General features: G+C 54.6%; 1 protein-coding gene across 4 annotated transcripts; it reads left to right on the forward strand.

The window, feature by feature from the left end:
* On the forward strand, positions 1-26,962 carry NHSL3 (NHS like 3). 4 transcript variants are annotated; one of them, XM_088790929.1, is made up of 7 exons: positions 1-624; positions 20,451-20,621; positions 20,705-20,760; positions 21,054-21,177; positions 21,766-21,882; positions 21,974-24,541; positions 24,917-26,962. In XM_088790929.1, exons 1-7 carry the CDS (start codon positions 390-392, stop codon positions 24,937-24,939), a joined length of 3,294 nt encoding a protein of 1,097 aa, XP_088647055.1. In that variant the 5' UTR covers positions 1-389; the 3' UTR covers positions 24,940-26,962. The 4 variants fall into 4 exon arrangements, with proteins under 4 accessions (XP_088647055.1, XP_088647057.1, XP_088647058.1 ...); XM_088790931.1 differs by lacking the exon at positions 1-624 and adding an exon at positions 9,152-9,396; XM_088790932.1 differs by lacking the exon at positions 1-624 and adding an exon at positions 18,311-18,509.
* The last annotated feature ends 34 nt before the right edge of the window (positions 26,963-26,996 follow it).

The following is a 26,996-nucleotide window of genomic DNA, read 5'->3' on the forward strand; positions in this document are numbered from 1 at the left end:
CCTCGCGACCCCGCCCTCTCGGTCCCGGGCAGTCCAAGCCACAACGGGGGGCTCTGGGGTCTCTCGGCACCGGACCTCGCCCTCCCCCAGCCCCGAAGCGCCCAGGCCGTGGCGGCGGGCCCCGGGGTGGCGGGGAGGGGCAGCAGGCATCGCCGCTCCCGCCCCGCGGCCGCTCCCTCCTCGGGCTCCTTCCCTCCGGGCGGCCCCCGCGCCCCGCCCGCCGCCGGCCGGCCCCTCCCGCCGCCCGCCCGCTCCTCGCTCTCTCGTTCGGCCTCCGCCGCCCAAACTTTTCTCCGGCCGCGTCTCCCGCGGCGTCCGCCCGCCCGCTCAGCGCATGGGCGCCCCGTAGCAAGGGGCCTGACACCGCCGCCAGGTCCGCCCGCCGCGCCATGGCGGCCCGCGAGCCCCCCGCCGCACCTGCGGCGGACGAGCCGGGGGGCCCCGGTGGCCCCCCGCGCAGGAAGAAGTCCCGCTCCGGCGCGTCCGGCCTCCGTCGCGCTTTCAACTGGCTGCGGGGCAAGCGGCGCAAGAAGAAGGCAGCGGGGGCGGAAGGCGCCGAATCGGCCGCCCCCCGGGCCAAGAAGGCGGATGACAAGGCCAGGAAAACCAAGAGCAAAGGCCGAGGTAAGGCGCCCGGCACCTGGGCTCCGCGCTGGGCGGCGCCAGGGTGCGGCCAGGGTGGCTCCGCTGGGGGTCCGCGGCTGTTGGAGGGGGGGTGAGTCCCCCTAGGCGCTAGTGCTGGGGCAGCGAAGAACCCAGGGCTCAGCCCGAGCTACCCCAGTCTGCGCCGCCCCCCAGCATTTCCTAGACTCATCCCTGACCCGCTTTAGGGGAGGAGACCCCCGGCTCGGGCGGGGATCCCCTGGCTTATGCAGGAAGTACTGGCAGTCTGGCTCTTGGGACGGTGAGGCAATCTCCCATCCCCCAGGCTCACCCAGGTTTTGTCCTCTGCTGAGTCAGGGGGTCAGAGATTGATTCTGGCCTGGGACCAAAGGGAGAGGCAAGTGGCCTTGCGTCTCTGGTGGGGGTCCCTCTGGGTTTAGAAGGTCAACTGCACTCAAAAAGGTGTTCCAGTAGGCTAGGTGACTCCGGGTTTGCAGTCCCACAAGGGACCCAGCATGAAGCATAGCATGCTTTAGGTTCTTAACAGTGTTAGCTTTTCCCACCTGGCCCCCCTCACCACTCACCTGGGCCAAACCGCAAACATCCACCTTCTGGGGCGGTGAGCTCACGGAGGTGAACCAACTGCTCCTCCCCTTCACTCCATCCCCCAGTCCTGTTAGAAGCATGCCAGTGCTTACAGATGGGGGAAACTGAGGCCCAAGTTAACGGAGAGGCTGTACATGGGCTGGGTATTTAAAATACAACAGCTAATTCCCTACCTCTGGGCTTTCTTTGGCCTGATGGACGGGCAGCCTGAGGTGAGGCTGACTTGGCCCATACATACTGGGGTCACTTTTCTTTTGGCCACTTGCTTGGTTCTTTCATTTCCCCCTCTGTTTCTGTCTCCTGTTTGAGGGGGGAGGGCATGAGTTTCTGCAAGAGGGTGGAGTTCCCTTGGGGCTTGCCATGCTCCGAAGTCTACCTTTACTGTTTCTGCTGCCCAGCTGGAGGTGAGGAAATGGCAGTGTGTGCGGCCCATCCCATTCTGCCAGAGTTTACCCTCCCAGTGTCCTTTAACCACCTCCTCTGGCGGAGAATTGAAGGAACACTTTAGGTATCAGGAAGAGGGTGAAAAGCCTGTGTGATTGCATCCGGCCTGATCTTCCTTTTGGATGAGGGCCCTGCTCCCCTGTAGCAAAATCACAAATAGAAGTCAGGGTGCTGGGGCTGGGATGGCTGGGCTAGGCCCTGAGGGAGAGTTCGGGTGAGGGGTGTTTCCAAAGGCTCTGCAGTCCCACAGGACCTGGGGTCTGACCCAGAACTGCCTCACTGGGATTCAGTGTAAAGTCGTCCCTATCTCACTCAAGAGAGCCTGGGTCAGAGTTGCCATAAGAGGGATTGTGGTCATACTGTCAAGATTGGAGATAGGAGGCAGTGGTATACCCCAGAACAGTGGACCCTTTTCTCCTGGGAGACCAGTCTAGAGGCAGAGGTTGGAAAAGCTGACCTGTAGGTCCCTGCTCCAACAGCCTGGGTTAGAGGTCATTGGGTCAGGCCTCCCCCTGCCTTGTGTTTTGGTATCAGGTAGCACTGGGCTTTTCTGGGCAGCAGGTTGCACTGATTTGAGCCTACGCAGGAAACACCTTCCTTGCCCCTGGCTGTTGTTTCCACAGGTCTAGGGGTGGCCCTAGGTACGCCTGGAGGAAGTCCTGCTCCCTTTTGCTCCAACCTCCTATTATTCCAATTGTTTCTTTGTCACCTGCCTGGCTCTACTTCTTTTCTGTTTATCAAGAGGAATAAATCTGATCTCTCTAATCTCCACTGGCACCGCTGGTCAGGAAGGGGATGCCCAAAGAGGGCTTAACTCTTTCTGGGGAAAATGTTCAAATGAAGATTTGGGAAGATGGGGAGGAGGGATACACAGAAAGTTCCTGGGACGTCAAGGGCCTTTGCTGGGCCTTTATCTCCCCCATCCCAATCTCTGAACCAAAGACCCAGAGACGTAAGTCATGGCTCCTCCAATCTGAGTCCCCTACTATAAGATGGGAAAGCTGAGTTTGGAACAGAATTTTGAACACCTGTTTGCCAGGACCCCCTGCTCCTGTCACTGCCCTGCATAGACTTAGAAGGAAAAGAGAAGAAATCTGACATTTATTGATTGTTCTGAATGTGCCAGGAGCTCTGTATCCATTATCTCATTTGAGCCCATTTGCAGATGAAAAAATGGAGGCTCGGGGACAGTGAGTGATTAATTTGCCCCAAATGGGATTTGAACGCAAATCATCTGCCTCCCAAACTGGTACAGTTGTTATGACTCTCTCAAGGACATAGACCAGTGGTTAAGGCTTAAAGAGCTCATCCAACCCATTCTACAGATGGGAAAAGGTCCAGAGAGAAGTGAGGGAACTTGATAGAGTGGGAAGAGGTTCAGAGTCAAGCAAATAAGTGTTCAAATCCTGTCTCAGCTGCTAGCAAGCCATGACATTGGGCAAGCAATTTCCCTGTGGCCTCACTGATTCCATTACTGTCTCAGGAAAGAGAGGGGACCTTCTCACGGGAGTGATCCTCTGGCTGGACATTGCCTTGATGGGTCTGTGACCTTTCTGTCTCTCCAAGATTCTCACAAGGGAGGATGTGAAAATTATATGAAAGTGAAGTCACCATAGAAATGCAAGGGATTGCTATTACTGTGTTTATACATTTAATCACCTGTGTTCTAAGGACCCAGACTGGAAAGAATGGACTCTGGGGCTGATGGAACAACTCTGCTGCCCTGGTTTGTCCCTCTTGGGCCACAAGACGCTGGCAGGTTATTAACCCCTCCAAGTCTCAATTTCCTTATCTGTAAAATAGGGATAATAAATCCTGGCTTTACAGCGGTGTTTCAAGGATCAAATTCGATAATAGACATGCAAGTGCTTTGTGGAGCATGGTCCAGACAGTAGAGGTTTCTGCAGTTGTGATGCTGAGGACTTGGGCAATAGCTACGTTCACCCTGACCCATGTTTGGAAAACAACTCCCTCGGTTATACCTCAGATACCTTTGGTGATGATGATTATTGAGGGGGGATCCACAGAAGGGGGAGTCTTAACCTTTGTCCAACAGGAGGATGCAGGCATAAGGAAAAGTAAACAAACAGGAATCTATATTTTCCAGAAATATCAGCTGGACTCTAGACAAGTGTGGGGAGGAAATGTTTCTGGGCCAGATGCCAGGACTGGAGCCCAGTCATCAGGGGAGGTTTTGTAGAGGAGGTGAACAGGGTGTGGAAGGAAGGCAGGGTGCTGGCTGATTTGAAGAAGTAACGTGAAGGCTGCTATGTGCCAGACCATTTTCATGGCGAGGTATTTTCATGAATGTTTCCCCTGTCCTCACAACACCTGGAAGGTGGGCAGTTACTACCATTTATAGGTGAGGAAATAGGCCCAGGGAGGGAAAGTAAGTTGATCAAGGTCACTCAGCTTCATTCATTTGAAAAAGACATTCTTTATTACTATATAGTGTCAGGTGCTGTTCAGGGTAATGTGAATACCTGGGCCAAGACAGACAAGGTCCCTACCTGCATGGAAGTGAGGTTCACAGCATGGCCATGACAGAAGCATTTAGTCTACCACCAGATGCCACACTCTCCTAACAAAACAATAAAAGGTTGGATGTGTTTCTGACTCTGGAGAGGAGTAACCACTGTAGAATATTAAATAGGACCAGCTTTGGAGAAAGGAGTTTGTAGCCCTCCGGAAGACTTCTCTTGGGGTATGGGAAGTGGCTGGGGTGGGTGGGTGGGGTGGCTGTGCCAATGGCTCCTATACTGATAGTGAGAATTCAGGGGCCACCCGGACAGGCCCAGCAAATTTAAACCTGTGAACTCTGGCCACTCACCCAGGGAGAACTGCCCTTGGCGTGGGGTTGTGGAGAGACTCCGGATGTTGAGTTTTGCTCTGCTCTATCACCTGGGCCAAGTACTGCCCCTCTCTGGGCCAGACATGCCCTGTCTTGACAAAGATAGGGTATTATGGCCTCTGAGATCCTTTCTAATTCTAGAATTCTGTGGGTTTGAGAACGGGCTGAAGGAGCAAGCTGGTAGGGGTTGGGGGAATGGGGGTGGGAGCTATGTTCAGGAAAGGTGAACCTACCTTTGCTCATGGATAAGACATTGGCACCGAGTGGCCTGGATATCATCCGAAGGTGGATAGGGAAAGTACAGTGTAGTAGTGCTACCTCTCCCTGCCTAGGAAGGGGCCTGTGTGTCATCCAATGGGGGAGTGACTTCCATAGAGGAGTCTGGGTCTGCCTCCGCCAGGCCCCTATGAAGGGATGGGCACTGTCTGCCTTGGGTCCAGATGGGAGAGGGGGGCCTCACTAGTATATTTCACAAATACTTACTAAGTATTTAATATTAGGTATAAGTTCCTAAAATGTGCAAGACATGGTCCTGGGGATGAATGAGAGACAAGGTTCCAGTCCTCATGAACCTCGCAATTTGAGGGGGGCAGGAACCAGAGTCAAGGAGGCAATGAAGGGTCAGAAGTGTGACAAGGGAGAGAGCCCAGTGATCCCCGGGGGAGATCAGGGATGGCTTCCCTGAGGAGGTGACGTGAACTAAAATGGAGGGATGAGAAGTTGGGGTTGAGCTAGAATCAGGCAAGGCACCTGCTGGGGGCTGGACCAGCTGGCTGTCTGGGCCCCGTGGGGCATAGGAATCGCCACACCTCACTGTGCTGAGGGCAAGAACTGGGTTGAACTTCTTTTCCCCTCTGCCCTGCCAAGCACAAGGCTAGGCACTAAATGGCTTTGGGTGAGAGGTGGGTGCCCCCAGTGCATGGGCATCTTGGGATCCTAGACGCTCAGAGCTGATGGCCTGAGCTGTCACAGGGAGCCCTCATAGCCCATGCAGATGGGCAGCTGAGGCCCAGAGGAGGAAGTGACTTGCTTGAGGTCATACAGCCAGCCAGCATTAGAAGCAGAACAGGAGCCCACACCTGCCAGGCTGACCTCAGCTTCCCTACTCCTTTGTTCAGACTTCAAATGGAAAAATCTCCTCCCAGAGAGGTGCCTCTAGCAGGGGTGGGATGAGATGAGCAGGAAGCTGAGGCCAAGAGCACTTGCCTCCACATCCCCTCCCTTACCTCCGACACCTTCCAGGGCCTGTTCCAGCTGCTTCTCCCTCTCCTTCCTCGAGGCCCTGAATCTGCACCAATGGCACACATCCCAGCATTCTCCTGGAAATCCCCTCAAGCTGGGAGGGCCTTCCTCCTACTATTCTCTCCCTCTCCTGCCCCCGAAACAGGGCGCCAGCAAGGTTTGCTAAACTGGGGTGGCTAAATCCTAGGGCCAGAAAAATCTACACTCTGTTGTTAGTGGAGGGCTGAGGGAGAGCGTCCCCACACCCACCTGCTCCTTGGAAATCCCCCTTTCCCCAAACCCTGAAAGCTGTCTCAGCTGCTCCTGGTCTGTCACATGCTGCCGAAAACTAATGAGAAGAGGCATTGTCTATTATGTGGGTCACAGTGAACGTGGTGGGGTGGGGAGAACAGGTATCCACACCTCCACCTTCCATCTACAGACCCCGGGCCACCGCTAGCCCCTTGGCTGACTTGGAAGTAGGTGGAAGCAGCTTCCTTGGCTGGGAGGGAGAAATCTCTGTCCACCTCCCCAGTTATTACACTCACTGTACCCTACACTCTCGGGTCCACTGTCCTCGAGGGCCGGTTCACCAAAGGCTATCAGCTCCACTCAGAGGGTGCCTGGCTCTGTGCTTGGCATGGAGGGGAGACAGACAGCTCAGCTTGTAAAAGGTTTAAACCCCAAATCTGCTGGCAAAGTGCATGATTCCCAGGAGGCTGCTGGTGGGGTCTGCTCCAAGTAGGGCCTTCTGTCTGCTTGGGACACCCTCTCCTGCAAGCTTTTAGCCAGGCGAGGTCTTCACCACCATTCTCCAAGAGGGTCACGAGGCACTCAAGCCCAGTTTTGTGGTTCTAAGAGTTCTGGTGCATGCACCTTCCAGACCACCTACTTCTTCCCACCAGTCCTACCCTAGGCTCGCCCATGCTCTTGGCTGTGGGCAGTTCTTTTCCTCCAGTATCCTGGAGCAAGCACAGCCTTTGTAGTGAAAGAATGTAAGACTGGGAAAGTATCCTGGACTCTCCTGCCAGTGCCTCTTCTCCTCCACCGGTACTTAAGTGCCATCATCTCCACTTCCACCAGCCTCCGTTCAACATGTATGGCACACCTACTGTGTGCCAGAATCGAGGCTGAGGGAGGCATGAGACCATCACCGCCTTTGAGGAACTTGTTTTCTGGTTGGAAACGGAGATACCAAAATAAACTGTTGTCTTGAGACAAGTGCTGGGAGCCCTGAGCTCCAGATTAGGTCTGTATCAGCAGGCGGCACTGATGCCTGTGGGAGCATGGAGAACTGAGCTGGGGGAGGAAGCGGGGTGCGAGGAAAACTTCACGGAGGAGTAGACTGGAGCAGGGTCTTGAGGATAACAAGGAATCTTCCAGGCAAAGGTGGAAGAGGAAGGAGCATGTGTGAAAGTCTGGAGGTGTGCACTGGGGTGTGGCAAACAGTTTTGTGTAGCTGAAGCTCTGACAATGAGAGGGGTGTGGTTGGAGATGAGATTGAACTAGTGGGTGGGGCAGCTCTTGCACAGCCTCCTGTGAAGGCCAAGGCACCTGCTACACAGACATCTTTCCAGGTTCCTTCCGTACCTGTCCTCACTCAATTCATGCTGAGAGATTTGGACTTTACCCTTGAGTGTTCTCTCTGTTCCCCCATACCACCTTTCCCCACATGGGCCTCAGTTTCCCCATCTGTAAGTTAAGGAAATTGGGCTGGCAGATCTCTGAGGTTTCTTTCCTCTTTGACACTAGGACCCTCTTCTCTGTGCAAAGCAGGGAGCCTCGTGCACACAGCTTGGTATATGGTGTATGCTCAATGAGTATTTTCTGGATGGATAAATAAAATATAGCCCCTCAGAGCCTATACTGTTGTTAACCTCAGACTCTTAGTAAGAGATGGGCCTCAGGGAAGTAGGGTGGGTCAGCTTTGACTCTCCCATTTTGCAGGGAAGGAACGGTGTTCTGGAGTCCCTGGGCATAAGAGGCAGCGTGGTGTAGTGGAGGGGCTTGCCCAGGTGGCAGAAAGCATGAACCATATGGGGATTAGAACTGAGGGCTCTGGACTCCCAACCCAGCGCTCTTTCTGCTACACCATGCTGCCCCTGCTTGGAGAGACAGGGTAGAGTGATGGTAAAGGAGAGTCATTGCTAGGCTGTGGGGCTCTGGTAAGGTCCCTGGGCACAAAGGTGCTTGTGAGGGCACAGAGGTGGGGGCAGCCTGGCAACCTGGAAAGCTTTCGGAAGAGGTGAAGCTTGGTTGGCTTGGGTTTTGAAAAACAAAGACTTGTATAAGGGGAGATGCATGAGGGGCTCCACAGATGCGCACAGCCATGAATGGTTTCACATACTCATATGTCTACCTACTATGCTCTCCATTACTTAAACTTATACACACACAAATGTAGATATGAGTATACACTCAATAAACATAATTGCACAACCATGCCTATACAGAAAAGCACATACAATTACACAATTTTTAGATAAACATATTTACACTTACATGCACACAGGAAGACTGATACCTACTCAAATACATAAAACCAGTGATATTCAGCCACCTTGAGAGAGACAGTTACAATTACATAGGCAGATACACAAAAACACACATCCAGCCATTTGAAAACAGACTCAATGATATGGATATAGGCACGCAGTCACACACAGGTGATTACAGAGAGGAATGAGTTCGTTCAGGGTCACGGATATATACACAGGTACACAACTACACAGGTGCGTTCAAACACACAGTTACAAATGCCCAATTACATGCCCTCCTTCAAGGTCATGCAGGGGCATAGATAAATTGGAGTGGTGGTAGAATGGAGCAGTGGGCATTGGAGTCAGTCTGGGTCTCAGTTCTAGCTCTGTAGCTTAATGCTGTTTGACTTTGGGCTAGCCAGATGACTTCGTGGAATCTCAATTTTTCCATCTGTAAAATGGGGATAAAAGTACCTACATTACATAATTGTTTTGTGGATGAAATGAAGTAATGCATGAAAGCGGTTATCACAGTGCCTGACACACAATACATACTATGTAAAAGGGTGCTATTCTTATTTTGAACACTATTACTACAGAAATACAGTCAGATCGATACATTTGTACACAGGCAGAGAGACAGGAGATACACAGACACGTGACACTCACAGGGTAGTGTTGGTGAGCCCCTAGCAGCAGCAGGGCTTCGGACCCCGCCTGTCTGGAGCCTGGTTCCTAGTTATCTCGGTCCCACTGCAGTCTTCAGATAGGTGGCCCCTGGGCTGAGACAGCAAGCTACCCGCCTTCCCCACCTGGACAGGCCTTGCCATTTCCAGAGCGCTCTGGGCGGGGCGGCTCAGCTGGTCTCCCAGGTCCTGGGGGGGCGGAGCCTACGGGACGCGCGCCAGCCCCCGCCCCTCCGCCTGCCCCGCCCCTGCTCTCGCCATTGGCTGCAGAGCCCGGGGGTGTGGCCGAGCTGGGGCTGGGGGCGTCTGCGGTGGCCGCCCGCGCGTCTCTCTGCTTGCCTCCCAGGGCTGCGGGCCCGGCGGCGGGGCTCGTTGGGCTTCGCTTGGGTTCCCGCGCCGGCTCCCGCGCCCACCATGGGCAACTCACACCACAAGAGGAAGGCCCCCAGCGGTCCCCGGGCCCGCAGCTTCTGGCGGTTCGGGCGGTCGGCGAAGCGGCCGGCAGGTAGGGGCCGGGGTGGGGGCGGGGCAGGCGGGGAGGAGGGTCTCCCTGTCGCAGCCGCCGCCACCGCTGCTGCCCCCTCCCGGGGCTTGGCGGGTGTGAGTATGGGGGGCCGGGAATCCCCCCGCACAGACCCTACTCCTCACGTGCACACAGAGACACACGTATACACGAATGCCCACGGGAGGCACATGTACATGTTCACAATTTACACATACACACGACACCCACTCAGATGTACGGATATGCAGACACAAAATCACATACACACTCACACCCACACCATCACTGTAGGATGTAGAGATCCTGAGACACAGGTATACATATACATATGTGTATGGTTTACATAGCCATGTAGTTCATATGTATACGAACTACACCACACACTCAGATTCGAACACACAGTCATACACACAGTCATGTAGATAGAGTTTCCCAACGTGTTAAGCACACAGATGTACACGAGTTCAAAACTGCACAACCAAACAGACTTACACAGGCTCAGAGACAGACCCTAAGGCACTTACACACACACACACACACACACACACACACACACACGTTTCCCAGGCTTTAGCCCCCAACAGGCGGAAAGTTTGCAGGAGGGAGGGGAGACAAAGGTGAAGGGGAGAAGCCGGAAACCAGGGGCTGGAAGCTCAGGGCCACCTCCATCTGGCACGATCAGAGAGTCGGACTGGTTTTCTGGGCTCCCTCTCCACCCCCACCCTCATCGGCGCTGCCTTTCTGTTCCCCTTCCCCCTACCGCGGTCCCCGTGGTCGCTGCCGCATCTCCCCCCTTTCTGTGCAGCCACCCAGCTGGAACACAGCCTTTCCCGGCGTGCTGCGGGATCCCTCCGCGGGTCACATTCCAGCCTCCAAGTGGTGGTGGTTGGGGGGAGGAGGGAAGAATGGGGAAGGCTTCCCATCCCAGGGCTGGGAGACGGGATTCCTGGTTTCCCCCAGCGGGTGCGGCAGTTCAGGGTATCCCTGAGTCCCAAGGGGTGCTGGAGGAGGGGCTCTCTAGGGTGTTTAGTTCCCTCACTTGAATCCGAGATGGGGTAGGGGCGGGGCGGTGGATCCATCCCCCACTCTCCCAGGAAGATAAGGGGTCTCTAACAGGGGCAGTTATCTGCTTGTGTTTGGGAGTGAGAGAATCCTGGAGAGGGTGGTGGTGGGGGCCCTGCTGTGGTGGGAGAATCCACCTAGGTCTTCCCAGGATGGCCCACATTCCTAGAGGTTCTGAACTGAGCCTGATGATCTCATCCCTCCACGCAGGGGGCCATAGAAAGAGCCTGGGCTGGGAATTGGGGGTCTGGGTTCTCAGTGTGGCTCTGGAATGGGCTCTGGTGACCTTGAGCAGATTGCTTTCATTTGCCTGAACCTCCCTGGCTCCTACAGTTAGGGGGCTGTCTGAAATTATGGGGACCCTTACTCTGGCTAGCCATTTTGTGGCTAAAGAGACTGAGGTATAGAGAAGGTGGGCTTGTCCAAGGTCGTTTGCCTGCAGTGGTTTGAAGACAAATCATGGTAATCAAAATAACAATAGGAAAAGGGTTAATTAAGTTCTGGGGATTCCTCAGGTGGGTTGATGAGAGACTGACTCCAGGACTTTCCAGTAGACTCCCTGTCTCAGCAATCCTGAAATCCAGGCTCTGCCCACCTGTCTCTTCTCTTGGGATCTGCACTGAGGGGTGGGGCTGGGACTAGGGCTCTTCATCTGCCTTCCTGTGGCCACTCTAATCTGATGGTTTCCTGAGAACCAACTGTGGGTCCAGACTTGTGACCATTTGCGGTGGGGAGAGAGAGAGATTAAGAGGGCTGTGTTTACAGTCTCCTGCCCTCTGGCCCTGAAGGAAAACACTGGGGCTTCTAGCAGCCCTTGTGCTCTTCCAGTTCCTGCTGTAACTCAGGGGTCAACCAGACTTTAAGGTGTTCCTACAAAACCAATGCAATGTCAAGGCAACACAGAAGTAAGTGTGGGGCTGGGGAATATTCTAGGCCATGTAACAAAAGGCTTTTGGGTTGGGGTCATTTTTAGAAAACGGGGGAGATTGTCTTAATTTGGTCTTTGAAGTAACTGCAGGGTTGAATGAGTCCTGAATTGTTGATTAGAGAGAACATGGGATGCATTTCATCTCAGGTATGGTTGTTAGCAAAGGCATGGAGTTGAGACTGAGCATGGAGGTTGGAGAGAAAAGTAGTTGAGGCTCCTTCCTGGTGCCTGGGAGAAGAAGGTTCATTGAGAATGCAAACTTCAAGCCCTGTGCTGAGGATTTTGAGGCCTCCCTGGCCTCAGCCTCTGCTGTCACAGGCCCAGGTATGGGGCTGGGGTTTAAGGTCTTAGCCATTTGATTAGTGTATGAGAGGATGAGGGAAAGAAGGCAATACAAGCAAAGAGCTGGAGTTTATAGGCAGTAGGGAGCTAGTGAAGGTGTTTCAGCAGGGGAGGAGCCAATGAAAGTGGTATGTTAGGAAGATGGCCCTGGGGTGGGGTCAGATGAAGGCAGGACTGGTTGGCTGGTGGAGTGGTGAGAATGGAAGCTGAGAGCAATCAGGAGGCTGTTGCAGTAATCCAGGGGAGAGGTGATGAGGTGAGGGTTGGGGACAGGGTGGGGGCTGTGAGAGAGGAGAGGAGTGGCAACTGCAGAGACGCTGTGGAGGAGGTGACAGAGTGATAGGATCTGAGATTAATCAGTTGTTGGGAGTGGGGGCCAGAGAGGGCTATGAAGGCTCTGTGCTTGAGGCTGCTTGGCTGGGGGACTGTACCAGAGATAATGCAGAGATAAAAATGAGGCCGGTGCTAAACCCTTTATTAATTCATTTGTCCTCCAACAGTCTTATAAGCTAGAAGCTATTATTCTCCCCATTTTACAGATGAGGAAGCTGGAGCCCAGATGTGAAGTCACTTGCCCAAGGCCATTCAGCAAGGAGATGGCTGAACCAGTATTCACACCCAAGCCTGTCAGATTCCAAAGCCTGTGCCTTCCCTTAATCTTAGGGATAGATGGGTTTCCTCTTATGATTGAGGGGCCTGCAGGCCTTCTGGTCAAAGAAAGCCTCAGGCCCTGCAGGATTTGGACTGTGGGGAGCACAAGTGGAGGAAACACTGTGAGGAGGAGGGATTGAGGACTAAGTATGGAAGCCCTAAAGGCTCAGAAAGGGAGCAGGTGGGAAGTGGGAGGGGAATCCTGGATTCCAGGAAGGGTTGGTCCCATGGGTCAAATGCCCTTGGGCCGTGGTGAAGCACGAGAGTGAGAGTGAAGGTGGACAGGCCAGGCCCCCCCACCGCTGGAAACACATTGTAATCTGCGGGGATTGTTTGGCCATGGTTCTCAGGAATCTGACCCAACCCTCCCCTCCCCAGGCCGCTGGGCACTTGGTCCTGGGCAGTTTGGGGAAGTGGTACAGGATGTGAATTGGGAGCCCAGAGATCACCCCTCCCCACCACTGCTGTCGTCCTGTTCCCATACATTGTCATGTCAGGTTTACACGTGGCCCTCCTCTAGGTAGGGTTTGTTGTTCCCATCTTGCAGATGAAGAGCTTGAGGGAACAACCAAGTCTTTGGTAGAGTCAGACCACCTGGAATTCTTTTCATCCCTGCCCCTGCCTCTGGACCAGAAGCACCAAGGGTCTTTGGTAGGTCCCACAGCTGGGAGAAGGCCTGCTCCTCTTACCCCTCTCCCCTCAGCGTCTCCCTATGTCTCCTCCCCCTTTCCTGGGGTGGGGGAAGACTTGTGACCAACTGTATGTCTTGACTTGCATGTAGGAGCCCTGGGCTTCCCTGTCTGGTTTGAGGATCTGAGACAAGCTGTACCCCATTGTTGCCCCAGGCCCTGACCCAGTGAAGGACCACTGCCCTCCTCAAGGGGCAGAGTCCTACATGCCCTGGGCTCTTGAGAGATCATTTCTCCAATCCTCTCACCTCACCAGTGAAGAAACTGAAGCCCAGAAAAGGGTAATGCCTGCCTCGGGCTCATGCTGCAATTGAGGGGCAGTGCTGTCAAACCTAGGACTCCTGACTCTGAGGGCATCCGGATGTCTGGGCTGGGAATTTCCTTCCCTCCCAAATGGGTGTCAGGGCTGCCAGATAGGGCTCAGTCACTGAGGACCTGATAGGGAGCTTATGTTGTGTCCCTTATCAGACCTTATCTTAATAATGGTCCTTAACTCCACTTGAGATTTGAAGAGAGCTCTGGAAGTGGGTGGGAGAAGAGGCCTCCTCTGGTGGCATGAGAAGAACAAGATACTGCAGCCAGAAGGCTCACATCCAGACTCTGCTATTACTGGCTGTGTGACCTTGGGCAAGTCACTGACCCTTGGGGAGTGCCTGTGTATGATGAGGGGGGATTTAGTGAGACCACGTGTGTCTCAATCAATTGGCACTTTATAAATGCTAGTTTATTATCTTTGTGTTATAAGGAGAGTGGCAGAAGGGGCCTGAGAGGGCCCTTTACATACCCCCACACTCGGAGCGGCAGAGGCTCTGATGACACTTTGTGTTTACACTTGGTTATGTGGCTTTAACTTTCCCAGGCACTCTGTGCAGTGATTATTAGTCTCGCTTTACAGATGAGGAGACGAAGGGCCAAAGAGACTGCTTTTTCCTCTCCTGGCTTCATGGTGGCTGAATATAGGCCTCTGCAGCATCTATAATATGAGGATAATCATGTCTTGAAGGAACAAAGGAAAAGGCTTTGGAAAGTCACAATTGCACCCTGGCCAAAAGAGATTATTATATCATTGTTGGGAGCAGATACTGACCCGGAAACTCATTATGACATTTATTAATATTATTGTAGCTAATTCCTCCCTGCGCTGCTGCCTGTTCCCATAGGCGCCTGGGGGTGGGATCCTCTCCTCCTTCTCCAGGGCACTCCCTGCCCTTCAATATTTACCTTAGAACCAACCTGTCAGCTCTGCCCCTGCGAGGGTGGGGCTTCCCACTGAGGGAAGGAAGGAGGGAGATTCCCCTTCTGCAGAGAGAGGTAGGGTGCAGAGCTCCTCCTCTTTGGACAGGGACCAAGGCTGCAGCCCCCTACCCCTTAACTTCCTCAGATTTAGTACTGCTAAGGCATTTGTAATGAGACCCAGGTTCAAATGTGGACTCAGCCACTTCCTGGTTGGGTGACCTTGAGCAAGTCACTTTCCCTGCTGCCTAATGCTCTTATAAAAAGGGAAGTCATGCATCATTCAGGTTTCTTGTTAAGTGTTGTACGAGATTATAGAAGAGAAAGTGTTTTGAGATTTGAAGAGAGCTCTGGAAGTTGGTGGGAGAGGCCTCTGGTGGCATGAGAAGAACGATATTGCAGCCAGGATAAAGCGCTTCCACCTGAAAGTTTTTATGTTCATTTCCCTTTGTCTTGCCTCTATGAGAATAAAATCTGCATACACTCTAGGTTCTGTTGCCCTGGCCCACTTGGCCTTGGTTCGTCCACCGGTACAGGGAGGGGTTGAGACTTAGGGCCTCTGAACACCCTGAATCCCGGCTCCTGGTCTGGCCAGCGGCAGTTACAGACGGGGCAGTTGCAGAGGGGGGACAAGGTCAGGCTTGGAGGGTTCCAGTTCCTGAGCGAGGCCACCTGGGCAGCTCTGCCCTCCCCCCTCATTCCTCTCCCCTGAGTCAGGCCTGCCTGGCTGTGGGCGCGCCCCCGCCCCCGCCCCTTGTTCTGGAATGGGGCAGGTTGAGGCCTCACCCCATGGAGGATGTTGCCAAGACAGTGCATACGCATGCGCACAAATGTGTAAATGGCCTTGGAAGCGGGGACTCCCTCCCCCATTCTTCCCTGTCCCCAGGCTCAGGAAAGCCCCAGAGTGGTGGGTTCATGTACCTACTTTCATGTACGCACAGCCACCTGGCCGGGCCCTGCACGAGTCTCTGCAGTCCAGCTCGTACATGAGGAGGACACAGACTAGGGTGGCCTGAGTATGCTTTGTGGGTGTGGTCCTGAGCGTGCCCACCTGTGGGGCGGCCCCAGTGGGACACTTTGGAGCTGTGTGCCCCCCACCCCCCGCCCTTTGTCTCCACTAGTAGACTGGATCTGAGCTCACAGAACTTACATGTGTGCTTCCTGGTGTACCCTGCGTGCTGTGGGGCGTGGCTGGGAACAAGGTGTCTTCTCAGATCCTGGAAGCCTCCTCCCTCAGGCAGATGGAAGAGCAGGGGAGGCTCAGGCTGGGCCTCTGGGCTGTGCTAGAGCACAAGGTCCTGAACACAGACTCTTAAGTGTGCCCTTGGGAAAGATCCTTCACTCTCTGGGCCTCTGTTTCTTTGTGAGTTCCTGCCCTCCACCTGAGACTCGGGTTGCTGAGCCCCTCCCGCAGGTGTGTAGACGTGTGTCTGGAGTGGCTCAGAGAGGCCTCAGGCTCTGGCCAAGCTGTGAGTGGGTGGAGGGAGGGATGTTGCTGGGGCAACCAGGCATTATCAAGAGTGAGAGCCTTGGATCAGGCGGAATTTGCAGCTATGACCCTGACTCAGTTGTGGGCCTGGGACCTTGAGGAGCTGATGTGCCCCTGTCCCTGACGTAGTAGGAGCTTAGCCCTTGTTTTCCTGGTTTGGGGAAAGCTGAGGATGACTGCGGCCTGCCTAGTTAAAGGCTCCAGTTTTGGAGCAGCCAGAAGGGCTGTCGTAAGATCGATCCATGAGGGCAGACTGTTTGCCTTCCACCAGCACCAGGCATGGCACCTGGCATGAATTAATCTCCCTGCAGGTGTTGGTCTACTCTTTTGTTTTTGCTTTTTTAATTGGGGAATATCGGGGAACAGTTTGTTTTTCCAGGACCCATCAACTCCCAGTCAAGTCGTTGTTTTCATTCTAGTTGTGGAGGGCACAGCTCACTGGCTCGTGGGGGAATCGAAGCGGCAACGTTGGTGTTACGAGCACTGCGCTCTAACCAGCTGAGCCAACCGGCCGCTCTCGTCTACTCTTTTCTGTTTGAGTGGGACTAATAAGGGATGGATGGGTCTGGCCTAAGAGAGAGGGAAGAGGGGATGATGTGGTCAAGAAACTTCACATTTGTTGGGATAATAGGGTCTCTCCTGCAGAGGGAAGATCAGGTTTGTAGCTGACACAGCGGACAGAGCATGGCTTTAGGATTCAAGTTGTCCTGAGTGCAAAAGCTACCCTCTCTGGCCTCCGTTTCCTCATCTATAACATGGGAATTAAAGTGCCTACACTTCTTAGGATTATTTAGATTTCAATGATTTGTGGATATATACCTTCAGCTCCACGGAAGTTTGTTTTCCAGAGAGTGAGGGCTCAGCCGTCTGCTTTAGTGGTCTCTGAGAGGTGGGGCAGCACATGGAGAAGGGGCCGCAGAGGGCTTGCAGCGTGGGGGACACTGAATTCTTAGATCCCCAGGGACTCAGAGAGAAAGGTGCTATGAGAGAGGGATGTCCTCAGGCAAGTTTGGGGGACAGCACTTTATAGGTCACAGACTTTCTCTCAGCTACACTTTTTGGAGTTGCTGGGGGATCTCTTTTAACACTGTTGCTACCCAGCTTAACCTTCGGTATTACTGACCAACCTCCTGGGGCTCTGAATAAAATCCAGGCTCTGTCAAGGCCTATGGGGTCCTACCTGACCTGGCTCCTGCTCTCCTCTCATTTCCTGCCACTCTCTCCCTTGCTCACCATATCCAGCCACATTGGCCTCTGTTCTGGGAAACCCCCCACTCCTGCCTCAGGTCTTTAACTCGCTGATACCCTTGTGTAGAAGGCCCTGAGCCCAGCACTTTCTCTGGCTGGCTCCTTTTCATTCTTCAGGTCTCACTTCCAGTGGCCTTTCCTTGGAGAGGCTTTCCTTGCTGCCCCCTAAAAATACCCCCTTCCTGTCACAGCTCCTCAGTCTTCACTGTCTAAAATGATATTGTTAGTTTACCACATTTGTGTATTTATCAAATACCTGTTGAACTCACAGTACGTACCAGGCACTGATTTAGGCTCTAGGGATATACATACAGATGAACAAGATAAAGTTCTCTTCCATTAACTGTAGCCCCTAGTACTAGCTTAATATTTGCTGATCGAATGAATCGACAGGATAATCTTATAAAGAGGAGTTATTGGCCTTGTTTCTTTACGAGCCATGGCTTGTGTGTGATGGAGGTGGATTTGAACCTGGACCTGACTTTCCTCTAAGTACTGCTGCCCTTGCTGCCTTCACCTATGAGCAGTTCCTTGGCTAATTCTGCTCTCCCTGCCTGGTGATCCACGCAGTCACAGAGTCACAGAATGAAGCCAATGGGAAGAATCTTGGGCTGGAGGAGCCGGAGATACGCGTTGAAGGCCTGCCTCTGCAGTGTGACCTTGGAGAGTTCACAGCGCTTCTCTGGGCCACTGATGTGACATTATGAAAGTGGGAGGAAAGTCCTTTGGAAAGTGTGGGGCTGAACATACACACGAGGGGTTGTTACCACCAGCCACTATGATTCCACTCTGGGCATCTCCCTGGCTTCCCAGTACTGTGCCCTGAGTTGGCCCCCACCCCGCCAAGGGCCTCCGCCAATGGCCTTGCCATCCCCACAGGCAATCTTGGCCTTCTGCCTGGCTGCTCCATGCGCTGAGCTTCTTCCCCAGGGAATTACCCTCACCAGCCGGGAGGGCCTGGGGTGGGCACCATGCCAAGTCTTGTCTAGTGGCTCTTCTACCTACCATCTGGCTGCTGGGAGCCCTGCCTTAGCTCTGGCTCCTGACTATTCAGAAAGGGACTTGGGGACAGGGTTAGTGGTCTGCCCTTGAAATTGAGTATCTTCAGTCCTCCTAGTCATACTGCCCGCTAAAGCCCGGCACCCGCAGACTCCAGGCCTCAGTTTCCCTGTCAGTCAGGGAGTGTTCCTGCCCCTGCACTCCGTTTGAGGGGCGGGGTCGGTAGAGGGGCGGGACCAGTGGAGAAGGTGGGAGGAGGACTTGGAGAACAGTCCCTCCCCTCCTCTGCCTGGAGCCGGCGCTCTGCTGCTGGGCGGGCGGACTGCAACCCTTAGTGCTGGGTTGTGGTGAAGGCGTCTAGCCTGGTGTTTTGGAGAGGTCGGCATAGGGACGGTCCGAGTGGAGCCCGCACTCATGGTGGTGTTCCTAGGCCGCCACCTCCCGGCGCTCCTCGGGCTCTTTAAGAAGCAGGGTGAGTGGGTGTGGCTGGGGGGTGGTGGAGAGGAGGGATCCCCGACACTTCCATTTGCTAGACCCTTATGTACAATGGGGGAATTAAAACCGTGGAAGGGTAATAGGTGGCGGGTGAGGTCAATAATGAGGCTAGACTCCCCTGTCTGCTCCCGTGCCTTTGTCCAGCCGCTTTGCAGCTGCCTTTGTCTGGGCCCTGGTTGTGTTTGGGAGGTGTCTCTGACCTTGAAGACTGCAGCCATAGGGCGAGACTGCCTCCCTCCAGGGGTACCCACACTTTACTGGGTACACCCCAATATCTCAGTTCCGAGAGGCAGGGCATCCCCTCCCAGTTCTGTGTGTAGAAGGGATGTGGGGAGTGGAAAGGGGGGGAAAGTAGTGCCACTGGAAGTTGGGGAGCATGATCAGCGAAATCCTGTTTAGAGGCCTGGGGATGGAGAAGTTTTGGAAGGAGAGGCCTATACCGACTTCCTTCTCCTAGGAACTGATTGGGTTTTCAGGCCTGGGCCAAGAGGGGGCCAGAGTTTATTGGACTTTTGGGGGTGGCCAGAGGGATTGTGATCCAGAAATCCCCTGTGGAAACCTGGAATATAGTCCTGGAGTTTAGTCTGACTCTCATTTGCTGGGTGACCTTAGGCAAGATCTTTTTTCTCTGAACCATTTTTTGATTTATAAAGTCAGATTTAGAGTGAGAATATTAGGTGAGAAGATCACTGAGAGACCTCCTAGCTCTGACCTTATGGGATTCCTGCGATTCCTTGGGCCAGAGCTGGCTGTTGAATGGGCTGAGGAAGGAGGAAAGGGCAGGTATCTGAACTAAAGACCCTAATTCTCAGGTGTGGCCCTTTAAAGGGCTTGTTTTGTTCTGCTTCTCTACAAGGTGCCCTCAAGGTCACATGACCCTCACAGCGCTTTTGCTTGTGTTGTGGGTTCCATTTAAAGGGGGGCTGGGGCTGCAAAGTGCTGACACAGCCCCCCATTCCCAGGATTAGATAACCAACTTCCCCATGGGCGGGGCCTGTAACAGGATCCTTTGTAATGGATCTCTGGCTCCTCTGTTGGGGGTGGGGGCGGGCGGAGGAGCAGGGGATACCTGGGGCTGTTACCCCAAGAGAAGCTGGAGCTTCCTTGTTTGGGGGTGGAGAGGCCCAGGGCCCTCTTTTCCCCTCCCCTGTCTTCCCCTAAGGGGCAGCCTCATGGGTGAGTAGGGGACCCAAGAGGCCATATCCAAGGCTTGTCCCTCTCCACCAGGACTTCCTGGGAATCTGGTTATGACCCCTGCTAGCCCCCACCCCTTCCTAGTGTCCCATGGTCTTTTCTGCCTGGATCTGGGCCAAGATGTGTATGAAAAGGGTGGGTTTTTTCTTCCTGTAAAGTGGAGCTCGGGGTCGGTCTGGAGAGAAATGTATTTGCTATGGGCCGTATGTATACTGGGGTCTTGCATGGGGCCTGAATGATGTATGGATACACAGTTTAGGTACTATTTGTATATGTACAGAATGGGGACTGTGGGTATTGTGTGTATACTTGAGGGCTGGGTGTGTTCTGTGGGGGCCCTTGTGTGCAGTGTGGGTGCACACACGTGTTTATACGTGTGTGCTTTGTATACATACTGAAGTCTGTGGGTGTGTATGTAGACTCACGCCTGTGGGTGTTGCGTGCATATATGGTGGGTCTGTGTGCCCTGGGTGTCGTGCCCTGTATGGGACCCTTCGTGTGGTGTGGAAACTCAGATCTATGTATGCTTGGGTATAATTTGTGTATGTCTATGGGGCTCTGTGTGTATTGAGTGTATACACCAGAACTATGGGTTGTGTGAACAGATTGGTGGAAGTGGGCATTGCATGTATGTGCAGGGGCTGTGTGGTCTGGGGACTGACTGTGCATCTTCAGGGCTCAGATGCCTTCAGGCTTCATTCCTCTTCCTCTTCCATCCCACTAGGCTCTGCCAAGGCTGAGAGTGACAAACGTCTCAGTGTTGGTTCTGGCCAGGGACCAGGGTCTGTAGCGGATGGGCACCAGGACAATGTCTTCTTCCCCAGTGGGCGACCGCCTCACCTGGAAGAGCTGCACACGCAGGCCCAGGAGGGGCTCCGTTCCCTACAGCACCAAGGTAACCTTCCTCTCCCCTCTAGTGCTACTCTTAGCTCCCAAGGGGAGAGGCCTGGCCCAACACACCTTTCTGGTATCTTCCAGAAAAACAGAAACTGAACAAGGGTGGCTGGGACCATGGAGACACCCAGAGCCTCCAGGTGAGCCCTGCCCCCAGCTCAGCCTGACTCTATTCTCTCCCTACTTGACCTCCGGCAGGTATGTCTCTGCACCCTTCTGGATCTTAGTTTACTTCCTGTATCGTCAAGGGCTGGACTAGAGGACCCTTAAGGGCTGGTTCAGCTGCTGTCTGCTCAGTGCTAAGTGATGCTGAGGGCAATCTGAGTAGGAAATTCCGAGAAGGAGTCCTGAAGAGGCAATGATAAGCCCCACCCAGGCTCGGAGGTGGTCCCGCCTCTGTGGGCAGGGCCTGATCTCCTCCTTCCCCCAACAGTCCTCCCGGACGGGGCCGGATGAAGATAGCATCTCCTTCTGCAGCCAGACCACATCCTACACGGCTGAGAGCTCCACGGCAGAGGATGCTCTCTCTATCCGCTCGGAGATGATCCAACGCAAAGGTGTCTGCTCACCAGCCAGAATTCGTGGACAGGGGAGAGGGGTGGGGGGCACCCTCTGGGTCCCAGCACCTGCAGCTTCCCCCTTTCCTCCTAATCGAGTATTTCTCAAGGCTCTGTGAATCAGTGAATTCAGGAAACACAGTACCCTTTGTCCTCTTGGAGAGTCACGATGCACATTAACTGCAAAGCAGTACAGTTAAAAGTCGAGAACCATGGGTTTGAGCCTGGCATTGCTCCTTACCAGCTGCATGACCTTGGCCCAACTCTTAACCTCTCTGAGCTTCTGTTTGATGTTCTATAAAAATGAAGACGAGTACGTACTTTATTGGAATGAATGCCAAGTGTTTAGCATACTAACATATAATAAATGGTCACTAAATGGCAATTATCATTATTGACCTACTAAAGCCTTCCAGAAGTCTTACAGAAAAGAAATGTCTAGCTTGGTTTAACCTATCTTTGCCCCTGCCTGCTTGACTATGGAAATCTGTTTTCGCAGAGCTCTTACTAATATTCTGCAAAAGCACTGCTCTGCAGGATGTCCTGAGACCTGCTCTAATTGTTTCTCTCCCCTGGACCGGCCCCCAGGTTCCACCTTCCGACCTCATGACTCATTTCCCAAATCGTCCGGAAAGTCAGGGCGGCGTCGGCGGGAACGGCGCAGCACAGTGCTGGGACTGCCTCAGCATGTACAGAAGGAACTTGGTGAGCCCTGGGTTAGGGGGGTCAGCGGTGGTGGGTGGGGAGGTCTGGTTGACCCCTCTGCTGACTCCCGCATCCTCGCTGTCCACTCCAGGCCTGCGGGATGAGCGGGAGGCACCCCGTACTCCTCGGCCTCCTGGTCCACGGGATGCTGTGCGAATCCCCACAGTGGATGGCCGCCCCGCAGCCTTGGCCTCAGGAGCAGGGGTCCGAGTGTCTCTGCAGGCACTGGAGGCAGAGGCAGAGGCTGGGACCAAGGCAGAAGCCATGCTGCAGCGCCACATCAACCGCATCTACCGGGATGACACCCTCATTGGCCGGTCCACAGGGGCCCAGCCCCCAGTAATGACCCGGCCCATGTCCCTAGCAGTGCCCGGACTGACAGGAGGGGCAGGGCCTCCAGAGCCCCTGAGCCCAGCCATGTCCATCTCGCCCCAGGCCACCTACTTGTCGAAACTGATTCCACATGCTGTGCTGCCACCTACCGTGGACGTGGTGGCCCTGGGCCGCTGTAGTCTACGCACACTGAGCCGCTGCAGCCTGCTCTCGGCCAGCCCGGCCTCTGTCCGTTCTCTGGGCCGCTTCTCCTCGGCCTCCAGCCCACAGCCCCGCAGCCGCCACCCTTCCTCTTCCAGTGACACCTGGAGCCACTCTCAATCCTCTGAGACCATCGTGTCTGATGGCTCCACCCTCTCCTCTAAGGGTGGCTCTGAGGGCCAGCCAGAGGGCTCTGTGGCTAGCAATAGTGTGGCACCCGCTCCCCAGGGGGGCAGCGGGAGGGGCTCTCCTAGTGGAGGCAGCACTGCTGAGGCCTCGGACACGGTCAGTATTCGGAGCAGTGGGCAGTCGTCCAGCCGGAGTGTGTCCCTACGCAAGCTAAAGCGGCCCCCACCGCCGCCCCGCCGGACCTACTCACTCCGTCAGCGGGGCTCAGCAGCCCCTGATGGGCCCTTGGGCTTGCCTCCCAAGCCGGAGCGGAAGCAGCAGCCACAGCTGCCTCGGCCACCCACCACTGGTGGGTCAGAAGGGTCAGGGGCAGCACCCTGTCCATCCAACTCAGCAGGCAGCTGGGTGCCTGGCTTGTCTCCAGGGGGCTCCCGGCGCCCCCCACGCTCCCCAGAACGGACTCTTTCACCCTCCAGTGGATATTCGAGCCAAAGTGGTACCCCTACCCTCCCTCCCAAGGGTCTAGCAGGGGCCTCTGCTTCCCCAGGCAAGGTCCAACCCCCTAAACCAGAGCGGGTCACTTCCCTCCGGTCTCCTGGGGCCTCTGTCTCCTCCTCCCTCACATCTCTGTGTTCCTCCTCCTCCTCTGACCCAGCCCCCTCAGACCGTTGTGGTTCACAGATGTCAACTACCCTGAGTGACAGGTTTGTCATACCTCCTCACCCCAAGGTGCTTGCCCCCTTCTCCCCACCTCCCTCCAAGCCCAAGAGTCCTAAGCAAGCTGCCCCTGCTCTGGCTACCCCTGCTCTGGTCCCTGCGTCCGTCTCTACCACTGATGCCAATCCTGAGCCCCCTCCAACCCCCCAGACATACCTGACCCCACCACAGGAGTCTCCCATTGCCTCCAAAGACCAGTCACCCCCACCATCCCCACCCCCATCTTATCATCCCCCCCCACCACCCACTAAGAAGCCAGAGGTGGTTGAAGAGGCCACATCTACCCCAGAGACTGCTGAGGAGACCCCCCAAGATCCAAGCTGGCCCCCACCCCCACCTCCTGCACCTGAGGAGCAAGACCTGTCCATGGCTGACTTTCCCCCACCAGAGGAAGCCTTTTTCTCTCTGGCTGGCCCTGAGTCTGGAGGCCCTTCAGACCTCCCGGCCCCTGTTAGCTCCCTGGCTGCTTCGTCCTCCTCAGCTATTGTCTCTTCCCAGAGTCAGCTCCATGGTACCACAGACCCTCCAACTCCGCCAGCCCTACCTTCTGGTTCTGTCACAGGCCTTCTGTCCAAGCTCCCTCGGAAGGAACCAGTGGGCTGCAGCAAGGGTAATGGGGTTCCCAGGGAGGATGCCAGTGTACCCCTGGTTACACCCTCACTCCTGCAGATGGTTCGGCTGCGCTCTGTGGGTACTCCTACAGTGGCTCCAACCCCAGCATCGGGGCCATCGGCCCCACAGAAGCCACTACGAAGAGCCCTGTCAGGGCGGGCCAGCCCAGCCTCTGCCCCTTCCGCTGGTCTCCATGCTGCTGTCCGACTCAAAGCCTCCAGTCTGGCTGCCAGCAAGGGCGCTGTGGGTGCCCAGCCCAATGGGCCACCTGAGGCAGAGCCACGGTCTCCCCAGTCCCCTGCCTCGACGGCCAGCTTCATCTTCTCCAAGGGCACTAAGAAGCTGCAGCTGGAGCGGCCCGTGTCCCCTGAGAACCAGGCTGACCTCCAGCGAAATCTGGTGGCTGAACTTCGGAGCATCTCAGAGCAGCGGCCATCCCAGGCCCCAAAGAAGCCACCTAAGGCTCCCCCACCTGTGGCCCGCAAGCCCTCTGTGGGAGTCCCCTCCCCCACCTCCCCCAGCTTTCCTCGGGCTGAGCCCCTTACTGCTCCTCCCACCAATGGGCTCCCTCATGCAGAGGACAGGACTAAGGGGGAGCCAGCGGAGAATGGAAGTGTCATGCAGCTCGAGGGCCCAGAGGAGCAGAGGCTCGGTCTACCTGGCTCAGGTACAGTGGGCAGTGGTGGGGTGAGGGTCCCATTGCTGGTGATGTAATAGGTATCTGAGTCTCACCATTAAGGATTTGCTCTCAGATCTTTAAGCCTGGCCTCAGGCTACCTGGGTAGGGTGAACTTGCACCCTTGAACTACAGTGAAGGAGCGTGATACGGGGCGTTGCATTTGGAATTCCAATCGAATTCCAACGTTGCCATTCTATCTACCCGTCCTAGCCTCAAGCTCCCGTCAAGTGTGGGGCAATGATGCCTACATTATAGTGTCAGATAAATGTGGAGTGTTGCTGACATGGTCAGTAAATTGGGGTGAGGTGAGGCTGTTCTTTGGGCTCAGGACCAATCCTTTCTGAGTGTGCTTTTTCCCTACAGACCCACAGAAAGAGCTGGTCTGACCACCGGGCACCTCACTGGCACTGCTGACCCATCCCAGGAATACAATCTCAGGGACCTGAGCAGCTCCAAGGATGAGAGGATACGGCAGACACTTAATAGAGAGGATGCCTGCAGCCTTAACCTCCACAGCCTTCGATATTTATGCAAGCCTGGTGTTGACCCTGTCCTCCATGTCATCCAGCTCATGCCTTTTCCCCAGTAGAGTCACCTCTGGCGGCTGCCAGTTCAGTCTTGGCCTTACGAGGTAGCTGGTGGGAGTGGGTGGTTGCGTCCCCTGCTGGCCCTGAGGCCAGAGTTAGGAGCAGAACACCTCACTTGAATTTGTTTCCTTTTCTTCATGTCTAAATCATGTAAATACTATAGTCCAGAATCAAAGCACTTTTAAAAAGGGGCTGCATGTCCATCCTCCGGGGCCCATGAAGCCACATTCCAGGGGCCTGTTTACATGGCAGCAGCATCAATCCCCAGTAGCCAGCCCATAGCTGGGACCATCCCTGCCCTCACATCCAATCTGCTCTTAGTTCTTGGAAGTGTGCAAGTCATTGTATTCCCATAGGCTTCTCCAGGCTGGAGGCAGGAGTGAGGCTGTGGAATTCCAAAGCACAAAAGGTGCAGTAGGGGTTAACCTTCTTGTACCTCAACTTAACCACCAACCACCCTCCTGCCTTCCAGTTCTGACAGGTGCTCCATGTAGGGGAGAAGTAGGAGACTGCCAGGGCCCAAGTGGGTGGAGGGAGAAAGAACCAGAGGGGAGGTCACAGGCTTTGTCCTCAAAAAGCAGAACAATATAGGAAGTCATCTCTGGGTGGCAGGCACTTGGCAATGCCAAGCAGCTTACCTGGTCAGCGTGGGGTGGGCAGGCATAGCGCTTCAGAGGCAGCACGGGCTGTGGCAACGCTGTGTCCTTCAGCTGAGCAGGAGGTGTATGGAGGTGAGGGTCTGGCAGGGGGAGAGCTTACTTGGGCAGTGGGCCCAAATCCGGCCCTACAGATTCCATTCTCTGACCTTTCTCTTTCCTCGTCTCCGTGCATGTCCTTTCTGCAGCTACCCTTCAGCACAGGTGGTTCCACTGGGGGGAGCTGATGCTGAGTGACAAGGATGTGGAAGCCAAAGGTTCATTCTATTCCAAACTCTTCCCTAGTCAATGAGGAGGGGTCACTCAGTGCTCCTGGGGAGCAGGCTGGGTGGTTGCCCCGGAAACAGCCTGTGCTACTGATCTCTCTCCAGGACTTTTAACAACCTTTCTGTCTTCAACCTGTGCCACCTATCTAGGTAAGCTGGCTTCCCTTCCCGACTGGCCTGTGGCTTCAGTGACTCAGGCTCACATCTGGCAAGGAACCTTGCTTTCAGCTGTTTTCCTTCCACCAAGGAGATTGACCCCCTCCCAAACATGGGATGTGGTACGAGAAGTCCACGCTCCTCTCGTCCTGTCTCACTACTGTCTTCTCCCTGAAGTTGTAAAGCAGCGTTCTCTTGCCCCTTGGGTAATGGAGAGCTGCTGCTGGGTACATGTTGCACCTGCCCAGTGAGTTGGGGAAAGGAGATGGTCAGTAAGCACTGCTCTGCTCAAGAGTTCCTGGTCCAAACCCCCGGGGCTAAAGCCTCCGTGAAACCAGGTCCTGGCAGCAGCCTTGGAGTTGCTGGAGGTGGGAGGGAACCCAAATTGTGTCTCTTACCCTCCCTCCCCTCTTAATATTATTCAAGCTCCTTTCCCTCAGAATCTTCCGAGCTTGTTTCCCCACTTGGTGGGATAGTACGAAGGAGAATGGAGGATCTACAAGAGGGACCCTTGTCCTCTGGGGTAAATGAGCTTGATTTAGTGCAAATGGAGAGACCAAAAGCCTTTGATTTTTAATTTCCATAAAAATGTTAGATATATATATAGATATATATATATATCTAAATTTTTGAGTCTTTGATATGTCTGTACAAACTACCCATTCCCTCTGCCCTGAAAAGCCTGAGTGAGACATGTAAAAGCTGTGTTTCATTCAAAGGTGTTAATTAAATGATTAAAACTTGGCTGGTTTGCTGCTGCTTAACGCGGGAGATGGAC

The sequence above is a fragment of the Rhinolophus sinicus genome, chromosome 14 (assembly GCF_057876585.1).
Source record: "Rhinolophus sinicus isolate RSI-liver-muscle chromosome 14, RSI-T2T, whole genome shotgun sequence".
NCBI lineage: Eukaryota > Metazoa > Chordata > Mammalia > Chiroptera > Rhinolophidae > Rhinolophus > Rhinolophus sinicus.